The sequence below is a fragment of the Vitis vinifera genome, chromosome 16 (genome assembly GCF_030704535.1).
Source record: "Vitis vinifera cultivar Pinot Noir 40024 chromosome 16, ASM3070453v1".
NCBI classification, from domain to species: domain Eukaryota; kingdom Viridiplantae; phylum Streptophyta; class Magnoliopsida; order Vitales; family Vitaceae; genus Vitis; species Vitis vinifera.
Window position 1 is genome coordinate 21,289,505 of NC_081820.1, and position 11,464 is coordinate 21,300,968.

At 32.5% G+C, this 11,464-nt stretch overlaps 1 protein-coding gene across 1 annotated transcript; it reads right to left on the minus strand.

Moving 5' to 3' along the window:
- Positions 1–3,357: 3,357 nt before the first annotated feature.
- LOC132255346 (stilbene synthase 4-like) lies at positions 3,358–5,170 on the minus strand. Its single transcript, XM_059743474.1, has 2 exons — positions 4,897–5,170; positions 3,358–4,558 (listed from the first exon to the last, which is right to left on the minus strand). Exons 1-2 carry the CDS (start codon positions 5,072–5,074, stop codon positions 3,558–3,560), a joined length of 1,179 nt encoding a protein of 392 aa, XP_059599457.1. The 5' UTR covers positions 5,075–5,170; the 3' UTR covers positions 3,358–3,557.
- Between the last annotated feature and the right edge of the window lie 6,294 nt (positions 5,171–11,464).

Here is an 11,464-nt window from a genome sequence, read left to right on the forward strand (position 1 = left end):
AGAGAGAGAGAGAGAGAGAGAGATGGTTTATGAAAGTTGGATTGATTATAGGTTCACTTTTATGTATAAGTGACCTAAGCTTATATGGTTTAACTCACTTAAGCTTAGTAGTGAAACCATATAAATATCCCCTTAGGGGTTAAGGTTTCATAATCACTTTTCAAAAAGTCATCTTTCATTTTTAGAGAAAGAGAGAGAGGTACGAGACCTTCAAAGTTTTCAAGCATCCTCTTCACTGCATAGATTTGATTTGGGAACATCCAGATCTAGACAAAGTTTTCTAAAGCTTTTTTATTCTATATCCTTATATTATTATTATTATTATTTATTTGTTGCTTCATTCCTAGGATATAAAAGCCCTAGGGAAAATTTCATATACTTAACCTGAGTCTGGGTTAGGGTTAAAAAAGATATAGAGTTTCCTACAATTGGTATTAGAGCCTTAGGTTAGGAAAAAAACATGATATAACCTTTCTAAGGTATGCTAATGGTTGTTTTGCCTGGATTTTTGTTTATCCCATGGCCTTAAGGATTCTTCTTAAAGAAAAATAAATTTCATGAGAAGTCTTTTCCATTGTTATTTTTCTAAAACTGGTTATTAAAAGTCATATTGTTATTTCTTTTTTAGACTATCCACTTGGTTTAGATAGGTGGTTCTCTAAACTCTTCTCCCCAAGAGAAAGAGAATGGCACCTATAGCGATGGTGGTCCTGCTGGCTCTTTTCTCCGGAGAGAAGGACTAAACTACCAAGTTTTTTAGGCTTTCCCCCTTAAGAGAATAAAGACTTTTGTGGATATGGATAGTCCAAGGATAAATGAATAAGAGAGCATTTCTTTTGGCATAGGCGTCCTAGTTTAAGATATAAAAAATGGTTTCAAAAAGTCTCATGATAAAGAGTTTATTTTAATAAAGGTTACCAAAATTGAGATGGAACCTAGGATGGCGTTGTAATGATGGGAGTGTAAACTGAGTAAAACCTAGCATGGTGTCAAAATGACGAGCATCCAAAGAAACTAAGGATAAACTAAGATAAAAACTAGGATGATGTCGAAATGACAAGAGTCCAAAGTAGCTAAGAATAAGCTCAGATAGATCTTAGGATAACGTTGTAATGATGAGAATTCAAAGGAACTAAGGATAAACTGAGATAAAACCGAGGATGACATCGTAATCATGGGAGTTCAAAGGAGCTAAGCATACACATAGATAGAACCTAGGATGACATTGCAATCATGAATTCAAAGGAACTATGGATAAACTGAGATAGAACCTATGATGATCTTGCAATGATGAGAATCCAAGGGAACCAAGGAAAAATTGAGATAGATCAACCTAGGATGATGTCACAATGATAGGAGTCCAAATGAACTAAGGACAAATTGAGATAGAGTCTAGGATGACGTGGAAATGATGGGAGTCCAAAGGAGCTAAGAATAAACTTAGATAGAACTAGGATGAAGTCATAATGACAGGCATCCAAAGGAATTAACCATAAACTGAGATAAAGCCTAGGATGACATCATAAAAAGAACATAAGATGGTGTCACAATGATAGGAATAAAAAGGAAATAAGGATAAATTGAGATAAAACCTAAGATAACATAGTAATCATAAGAGTTTAAAGGAACTAAGCATAATAAAGATAGAACATAGGATGGTGTCACAATGACGGGAATCGAAAGGAGCTAAGTATAAACTTAGATAGAACCTAGGATGATGTTGCAATGACAAGAATCCAAAGGAACTAAGGATAAACTAAGAAAGAACCTAGGATTGCGTCACAATGACAAGAGTCCAAAGGAGCTAAGAATAAACTTAGGTAGAACTTAGGATGATGTGGTAATGACGAGAGTGAAAAGGAATTAAGGATAAACTAATATAGATCCTAGGATCGTGTCGCAACGACAAGAATCCAAGGGAAGCAAGGATAAATTGAGATAGAATCTAGAATGGTATCGTAATGATCGAAATACAAGGAAACTAAAGATAAATAGGGATTGAATATATTTTAACATTGTTAAAGCATTTTACCGTAATTTTTAAATATAATTATGAAAAAAAAAACTTTTTTAAAAAAAGATTACTAAAAGAAAAATGTTAATTTCACTGACATTTATCTAATTATTAAATGTCAAGAATCATATGAATATATGAGAAAAATGATAAAAAAAAAAAAAAAGAGTAATAATAATAAATGTAATTACCGTTATTACTCAAATTTATGATTAAAAGTGTTGCGGATTATAAAATTTTTAAAACATTTATTTAGTAAATCTAAGAGTAAATTTATTGGAAGATCTAAAATTCAATTCACTATTTTTGTCAAAAATCTAGGTCTAATTTACAGTCACAAAATTATCCTAAAGTCTCACCTGCAGCCATAGCCCTACCACAGGAAAGCTTTTTTTAAAAAAAATAAAAAAATAAACTCCTCCTCATTCCAAATAAAATAAATCTTTAGTGATATTCACAGGCCCCTCAAGGGTACAGCAGGAGCCGGCATGAACCAGATTCCACGTCCACCTTATTCTTCTAATCCAAGCCAACCAATCAAGTCCAGCCATGTTATCCACCCACCAACCTTCGCACTTGGCAACTGTTGCCAAGTTATCCACTGCTCTTACATGGGCCCACTTCTCAAGCGTGTCTATCACCTGTACCTTACACGTTATCTTTGCTGAGATGGCAGACGACGTGATCTTCGCATATTATAATAATGGCGGATTGTGGATGGCGGCGGAGACTTGTTCAATGATCTCATGCTGATTTTGAATGCTCTTTTTGGTGGAGGGTGAAAGTAACAAATTCAGCACCAGCCGCCAGCTGCAAGCCCGATCGTCCATTTCGTCTTTTAAGGAAATTAATTCATCAACTTTAAGAATTTTTGTGTAGATTTTAAACTCATGAGAAGGACACATTTCTGTAATTACAGCATTATTTTAATCTAAGTTCGGTATAGGTATTAATTAATAAACAAAATGTCTTTAGCGGAAGTTTAGATAAAATTATGGTTTTGGTCTTAATTATAAAGCAAAATTTGAATATTTTTTTTTAATCAAGAAGTTGTCGGATTTTTGTATTCTGAAATTTGTTTGTTTATTTGTTTTATTTATAAAAAAATTGTCATATTTTTGTAATATTAATATAGAATTAGTCTTGCATATGTCGAGTCTAATAGGACTTATGCAAGTTAATATTTTTCTTACAGCATGTTCAGGTAAGGGTGATAGTGGAGCAGTAGACGTCACCCATGTTGTGGTGGTGGCTATCTTCTTTAACTTATACGAACTATAGAGTACCCCACCTGGTTTCCACTCATTTTACATATTTTTCAAATCAATAGCATAAATTGAAAATTTTCTTGTATGCTTAAAAAAAAAAACTCAGATATATTCTTCCTTCCTTTTGATAACATACACAAGAATAAACAATGATTTTGACTTGAGGTCTTTGAGGAGGTCCTCCAACAATAGTAAAATAACAATTCAATATATTTACTACCTTTTTATTTGATTAATAAAACATGACTCATGAATAACTTTTCCCATCATTTCACCTAGTTTGAATCCGTACCAACGCTATGGATCACAACGGTCTCAATGGTTAGGCCCGGCCCAAAGCCAAACAAGACACCCCAATCCAATCCTTCACCTGTCGTCATTTTGCCTTCCTTGAGCGATTTCTTTCTCATCTCATCCAAAATAAATAGGACACATGCACTTGACATGTTCCCATATTCACTTAGAATATGCCTTGTTGCTTTGAGTTTCTGTTTATCTAAACCGAGTTTTGCTTCAACTGCGTCAAGAATAGCTGGGCCACCTGGATGAGCAATCCAAAATAAGGAATTCCAATCACTAATACCAATTGGGTCAAAAGCCTTAGTCAAACAATTCTCTATGTTTTCAGAGATCAAGGTAGGCACATTAGGCCACAAATGAAAGGTGAGACCCACTTCACGTAAGTTGCCTGCAATAGCACCTGCTGAATTAGGAATAAATGTTTGGGCTGCTGAAACAAGTTGAAAGAGTGGTCGTTCAATCGAGCTATCTGGATCGGATCCAATGATTACAGCTGCAGACCCATCACCGAAAAGGGCTTGGCCAACTAAAGAGTCCAAAGCATCTTCGGAAGGACCACGAAATGTAACAACAGTGATCTCTGAGCACACCACAAGAACTCGTGCTCCTGCATTATTCTCTGCAAGATCCTTAGCGGTTCGAAGGACAGTTCCACCTGCATAGCACCCTTGATGGTACAACATCACTCTTCTGACAGATGGTTCGAGCCCTAAAAGATTAGCGAGTTTATAATCTGCACCAGGCATTTCTACACCTGAGGTTGTACAAAATACAAGGTGGGTGATCTTCGATTTAGGTTGACCCCACTCTTTAAGAGCCTTCAATGCTGCTTCCTTACCAAGCTTGGGTACCTCAGCAGTGATAATCTCTTGGCGTATGTTAAGAGATGGAGCCATATAAGCACCAATGTTTGGGTGCTCTTCAAGCATTTCTTCGGTCAAATGAATGTAACGCTTCTTGATCATGGATTTGTCACCTGTATATAAATTAAATAACAGTAATATGTAAGCTCAAGGCACACTAGTGAAACAAAATCAATTCAATGGGTAGATTGATTGTTCAAGATGATCAAACATTGTTCAACTGAGTGTAAAAAGATTCATCTTAATACAATATAAAAGCTTATTTTTTATTACATCAATTAATAACGTGATCCCATGCGTTATACTATGTGATTCAAAGAGCACCTGCTCATACCATCACTCACAGATGCACTGTATTAATTTAAAATGAGTACACAGAAAGCTTGAAAATGATGTTTCAGTGGTCGTAGGGGAATCATATGTATATGAAGGATGTTAAAATTATACTTACAAATGCGGTTGAACTTCTTCTTGAGCTCGGTCATGTGCTCGCTTTTAGTGACCCGGAAATAGTAATCAGCGAAATCAGACTGGTACAGACAGTTGTCCGGGGTAGCTGTGCCAATGGCTAGAACGGTGGCCGGACCCTTGGCACGCTGAGCATTTCTAATTTCCTCCACAGACGCCATTGATAGTGTGTGATGACTACTGAAATGGAAGCTTCAAAGTTGAAGAAGGAAAGAGAAATGAAATTTTAGGAGCACAAGTGCTTGGAGCTGTCTGGCCAAAGTTGTGTGTTGAGGTTGGTATTTATAATCACCACAAATGCTGTCTCACCAACTCTCATCCACTTCCATGTAGGTAGGCTTGCATTTGAATAATCCGGTGCCATGGGGTTTGATTTCCAACTTGGTAGGCTTCGGTTTTCATTCTTTATTTTATTTTTCTGTCTTTCTTCTTCCTCTAAAGCTCTTTTGGTCTTCTTAACCCACGTAAGGCGGTTGGAAGCTTACCCTTTTTGACTCCAAGTTGGTAGCATCACTTTCATATCCCCCGAGTACTATTTGACAAAAGACCCAAAATTTTCACGTGCTGGGCCAGCTGCTGCCGGCTGGACCAAGCCGATGATCAATATTAATGCAGAACGTTAGGAAACCTGTAATATTTCAAGTCATAAATATAGATGTTGAATAAATAAAATTATTGTTTAACAACAATGAAGGCAAAAATTAGTTACTATTAACGAACATAAATATTCGTTAATTAATGAGGATATTTGTTATGAAAATTATTTTTAAAAGTTTTTATATTTGATATTATTTAGTTTGTTTTTTTTAAAAAAAAATTCCTTAATTTTTGAAGGCAGAAGCTCACCCATTTTGACTCCAAGCTGGTAGGGTCATTTTCATATTCCCAAGTACAATAATATTTGACCATTGAGGTGGAATTCTTGACTTGATCTTCCACATCATGTTGGGCCAAGCTAATTATCGGTATTAATACAGAAATTTAGGAAATCTGTAATGTGGCAGATTATATATTCAAGTCATAAATTAATATATACCTTTTTGTCAAAGTTATTTACATCAGAACTTCTTTGAACAAAGTTGATATCGAATATCACTTGAGAGAAAAATATGATTGATAAAAAATAACACTTTCTAACTAACCTTCTAAATTTTGAATGAAAGTTGTTTTAGTGTATTGGAATTTGTTTAAAAAATTATTATTTAATATATATATATATATATATATATATATATATATATATATATATATATTAAATAAATATAATCAATGAACTCAATAAACTTTTTGGTTTGACCTTCCAATTTTTTCAACAAAATGACATATATTTTCAACAAAACGACAAATATAAGAAAATCAAGAATAAAAACGCAAGCAAGGAGGAATAATTTACGAAGTATCTAAAATTCAATCCTCTATCTATTATAGAGAAAACAAAGAGTGGAAAAGCAATCCAAAATGTATCAAAGGTACTCCCTGTTTCAACCTAATACATCAAAAACCAACCATGCATAAAGGTCTAAATCTTATTGATCCAACTTCATATATTAAATTTCTTTAGTGATAAAGGAAGTTCAAATCAAACCTAAAATTCTCTATGGTCAAAAGGAGGTTCAAAGCATCCCAAAACCTAAAATTATTTAGGGTCACAAGGAGTTTTAAATCTAAATTCTCTAAAATTTAAGATTGGACACTTTTGACAATTTTTTGATCGAATACCTACAAACTCTTATAATTACAATTTTTAGAAAATTAAGTAATCTAGATATAATAGAGTATGAAAAACTAATTTATAGGATACAAAGAAAAAAAATTAATTTTTAGAATTCAAATGAAGTTCAAAATTAAAAAGAATAAAACATAATTAAATAAAATAAGATTTCAATGGAACATTGGAGAAGCTAGAAAACATTTATATGTAAGAAACAACTATTTGAATTGAAGATGGATGAAGAATAGACGGCAGGGATTATATAAATAAATTTAATAAGCGCATCGTCCGATTATTAATTATAGCGGTTAAGATTGATGAGGAAGATTAACATATTTTTTTTATTGGCATCCCTACCAAAATAATATGAGCCAGTGGTAACTGTGCTCTTAGTTGAAAAGATGATGTTAATAGTGGATAAGCCATCAATTGCTCTTTTAGAGACAAAAAATTAAGTAGCCAAGTAGTTCATCTCATACAAAACAAGCTCTTGTGATGAATTATAAATCACATCGTGGTAACAGCAAGTCATGATAGAGATATTATGATAGGAGAAATTATCATTCTTAAATCACACTTTTGAACTGATATGGAAATTTATTACTACCCAAGGAAAGGACATATTAAAAGGCACTATGAAGAATTGACAAAGCATGTAGAAACAAGGAAAAATCTTGAATCCCATGAGACTCTACTAATATTCTTGATGAAATTTTTGTTGCCTCTTGGATTTTTGGTTTTGGTGTTCTTTTCATATGTGCCCAAATAAGGAGAGGTTTGATATCTATAATGAATGTGATGCTAGTACTATATGAATGGATAATGAATCAAGTTCTAAATTGATCAGGATTAACACCATGATAGTGAAGATGTTTGATTGTGTTGTGAGGATATTGTGTAATGTTAAGCATGCATGTTCCTAATTTAAGGAGTATAATTTTTGGGGGGGCTTGGGGCTCTTTGGGTTATGATTTTTCAGCAAATAACTATGTAATAAAAATTAATCAAGGTACTTTGATAGCTATGAAAGAGAAAAAGTTCAAATATTTATACACCTTGATTGAGAAGATAATTTTAGGTGAAGCCACACCATGAAGAGTATTTTGCTAGTGATAAAGAAGTTATCAAAGTAGAAGAGTGCAACAAGATGATTAAGACTCCATTTTCAACTAAGGGTACTCAATGCCATAAGGATGATACTAATTGCAAAAGGAATGAAGTTATATATATATAATTTTGTTGAGTCTAGTTGTATGAGAATTTGAACTTGATACATGTTTATTATCATTAATTATGCAAGATTGAGAGAATTTGAGTCAAGGTGAAGGTTTATGGAAGTTGGTTCAAATAATTTGTTCTTTATTTTTAGGATAGTCAAATATTTATAGAGTTTGTATTTTAGTAAATTACCATTTTAAGTTTGACTAGGATTAGGAAACTATTAATTTAGATTTAAACCATAGGGCTTTGTAAATATGTTGTTTTATATATAATTTCAAGAGAGAGTGAAAAAGTTAACAAAGAGCTATGAGAATTAGGCAAAGAGTGTCTTAGATTTTGGGCAGATAGAGGTTGACAGTGTTTGAGTTTGTATTTATGAAGTTTATTAATAAATTTAATCTCCTTGTGTAGTGGAAGTAGGCAATTAGGCCAAACTATGTAAATCATTTCCCTTCTCTAATTTAATTTATTCTACCAACTTCATTTGGGTCAAACAAAAGGTATACAACAAGGAAGCCCATTTCCTTGGTTTTTATGAATATATTTTTACACTAATTCAATATCAAAATGGTTTCCTTTCAAATGTTGCTTAAATCCATCCTTTTATGTAGGAATCACAAAGCTTAGGATGTAACCCCATTAATGAAATTCAAGAAGGAATAGCACAATTGGTTTTAGGTTATGATGAAGTCCTCAGACCTAATGGATTTGAAACTTGCAAAAATCATACAATGAGATAGTGGATGAACTGGCAATAGATACATCTCAAACTAATGGTTCTACTTATAAGGGGTGTAAAGGCGGATATCAAAGAAAGATAACCTTACATGTGGATTGCGGTAACTTGAGTCAAGGTGATATTGTTGGAAATTTTGACTCAAATGATTTATTTTTTAATTTCAGGAAAGTCAATATTTGTAGAGTTTATGTTTAAGTAAAATAACCTTTTAAGTTTGGCAAGGATTCAAGAGCTTATCATTTAGGTTAGCCTTTGGGACTTCATAAATATGTGGTTTTTTTCATAGGATTTCAAGAGAGAGTTAGAAAAGTGAATGGAAAGTGAAGAGAGATAGGGAAAGTTTTGGGAAAATCACAATACCCAAATACAATAGGAAAAACAAAATAAATTAGAAAAGATAAGCGATTTACATGGTTCGACCTAATCATCTAGGTCTACTATAAAGGGAAATCAAATATATAATAAAATTCAAAATTGCAAAATCACAACACCTAAATACACACAGGAAAAAGTAAAATAAATTAGAGAAAAGAAAAGATTTACTTCGTTCAACTTAATCGCCTAAGTCTATTATAGAGGGAGATCGAATTTATTAATAAAATTTAGAAATACAGAATCAAACTTTGTCAAGCTCTCTTTACCCAAAACCCAATGCTTAGAGTTTTCAAAGAAATCAGAATCCTTCTCAACTTTAGAACTTGCTTAAGATTAGTCAGTGTCTTGACAACATAAAAAGTCTTCACATTCGCAATACCAATCCTAAAGGTTTTAGTGCTTGAACCATTTATCATTAAAACTATATTAGCATTGCATGCCTTATAGATATCAGACCACTCCTTATATGGAGGTCCATATGAAATAAACATCAAAGAGTCATAAAAATTTTCATCAACTATAGTAGAAAAAACATTACCTTATCAAAATCTTCATCAACAACATCAATTAATAGATTTTGAAGTTTCTTAAGATTCAAGAATTTTCTTTTCTTCCAGGTGTTTTGTCATTTCTTCACGGTATCTTATGATACGTTCCTTTTGTGAAAGAGTAACACTCCACATATATCCAATAGTGTGATTGGAAATGATTAGTTCTTCTATCTTAATATCTCCTCTATGATTTACCCCTACCAGATTATAATTTAGACTTCATCATAAGAGCTTATTGGATATGAGATGAACTATTTGGCTACTTAATAATTTTTGTTTCCAGATCAGTAGTTGACATCTCATCCATAATAAACGTTTTCTTTCCATAAAATAGTAGTTTCAACTTCCTCATCAATGTTGACCTTTACGCTCAATATATAGGCTGTACACTTATTGAATTTATTTATATGAAGATCAATTCCTTCATTCATCTTCAAATTCATATAATTGTTCACTACAAAAAATTTGAGTTTTACCAACCCACTTAAGTTTACTTTTGTAATGGATTTAAGTTGTCGCTTACATATGTAATTTTTTGTGAACAGTAATTACAAGTTCTTGAGTTTAGACTGATTATGTAAGTGTAGACCTTCCATTTTGTCCCCTTAGCACATGTGATACTAATTGTTTTCCCTAATATTTTTCTCTTGCCTTGTGATCATCCCTTGGTGACCCATTGATACTTAAATAGCTACCTTTTTTTAGCCACCTTCAAGGATCCTTTGTTGATGGATTTATCTAGACCTGCACTATGACCTTGGTTGCCTTTCAATCTTAGGTTAGGCTTCATTTAGTTGCGTTTCCACTTAGTTCCCCTAGACATTGTCTTAGAGACTTAGGTCACTTAGACACCGCTTTGGGATGGTTTTCACTTAGACTCTTCACTAGGCTTAGTTCACTTAGGTTTGGTTTTTGGTTCATTTTTGAGTTTTAGGCTTGAGTGAGTTTTCTTTTACTTGATTCCATTTTCCGTTCTATTATTGCATAAAATGGCTTTCTAACATTTACTTGTGTGAGTGTGATATTTCTATCTTATTATTTATTGCTTTTAGTTTAATATCTTGATTTCTTTTTATTATATACATTCGATTTTTATATTTATATTTCCGCTCGTACTATTTATTTATTTATTTTATAGAATATTGCACAAGATTGATGTTCTTAATAGCATAAATAGATGTCTTGATTTCTTGTGTACATATAACTGACATATTTTTTACATATTATTTTTTTTAATGGCATGATTTCTTATCTTATTTATTTATTTATACTTTTTCTTCAATTTTATTTTGACATGATTAGCTTTTGGAGGGACTGTCAATGACTAACCATCTACACGCAATTGGGAGGAGAATCCACACATACCATTTAAACTGCACAAGGCTGCAATCGGAAGGAAGATATGCACAGTCCACTTTCCATGAAAAGCTCCACAACACGCATCAAGGATAGGGCTATAGAGTCCTATAGGGTAACACTAAACAATAAGATTTTTTAATGCTAGCTAGTTGAACTTAAAAATGTAATTTATCCAAATCTAAACTATATTGACTTTCCCAAAAACAAAAAGAAAAAATTGAGTTAAAATTACCAACACATAAGGCCTACTCTATTGATCACAAATGTTATATATTCATTGATATCAATTTCCTAATAAGGTAGTAAGCATATTCTCAAATTCTTCTAAACGAAGTCTTTTTGTCTCCAATGAAACTTTCTTATACATTTTTCATTTTAAATTTTGAGATCGTAATCAAACAAAATAAGTTATGGTTAAATGTATGTGAGTATTGTGCTTGGACAAGAGAGATGATCCAACTTATTTATACAAATCATCAATGAAGTATCACTCATTATAGAACTCCTAATCTAATTAAGTTAATACTCCTACACAGTCTTAATTAATCCAATCTAAATGTAAGAATTAATCTATTGTAACCATATATTAAAATAT

Coding starts and splice junctions, on each gene's coding strand:
- LOC132255346 (XM_059743474.1), bottom strand. CDS start 5,074: ATGGCGTCTGTGGAGGAAATTAGAAATGCTCAGCGTGCCAAGGGTCCG. Junction 4,559..4,896: donor GAAGAAGTTCAACCGCATTT/GTAAGTATAATT, acceptor ATTTATATACAG/GTGACAAATCCATGATCAAG.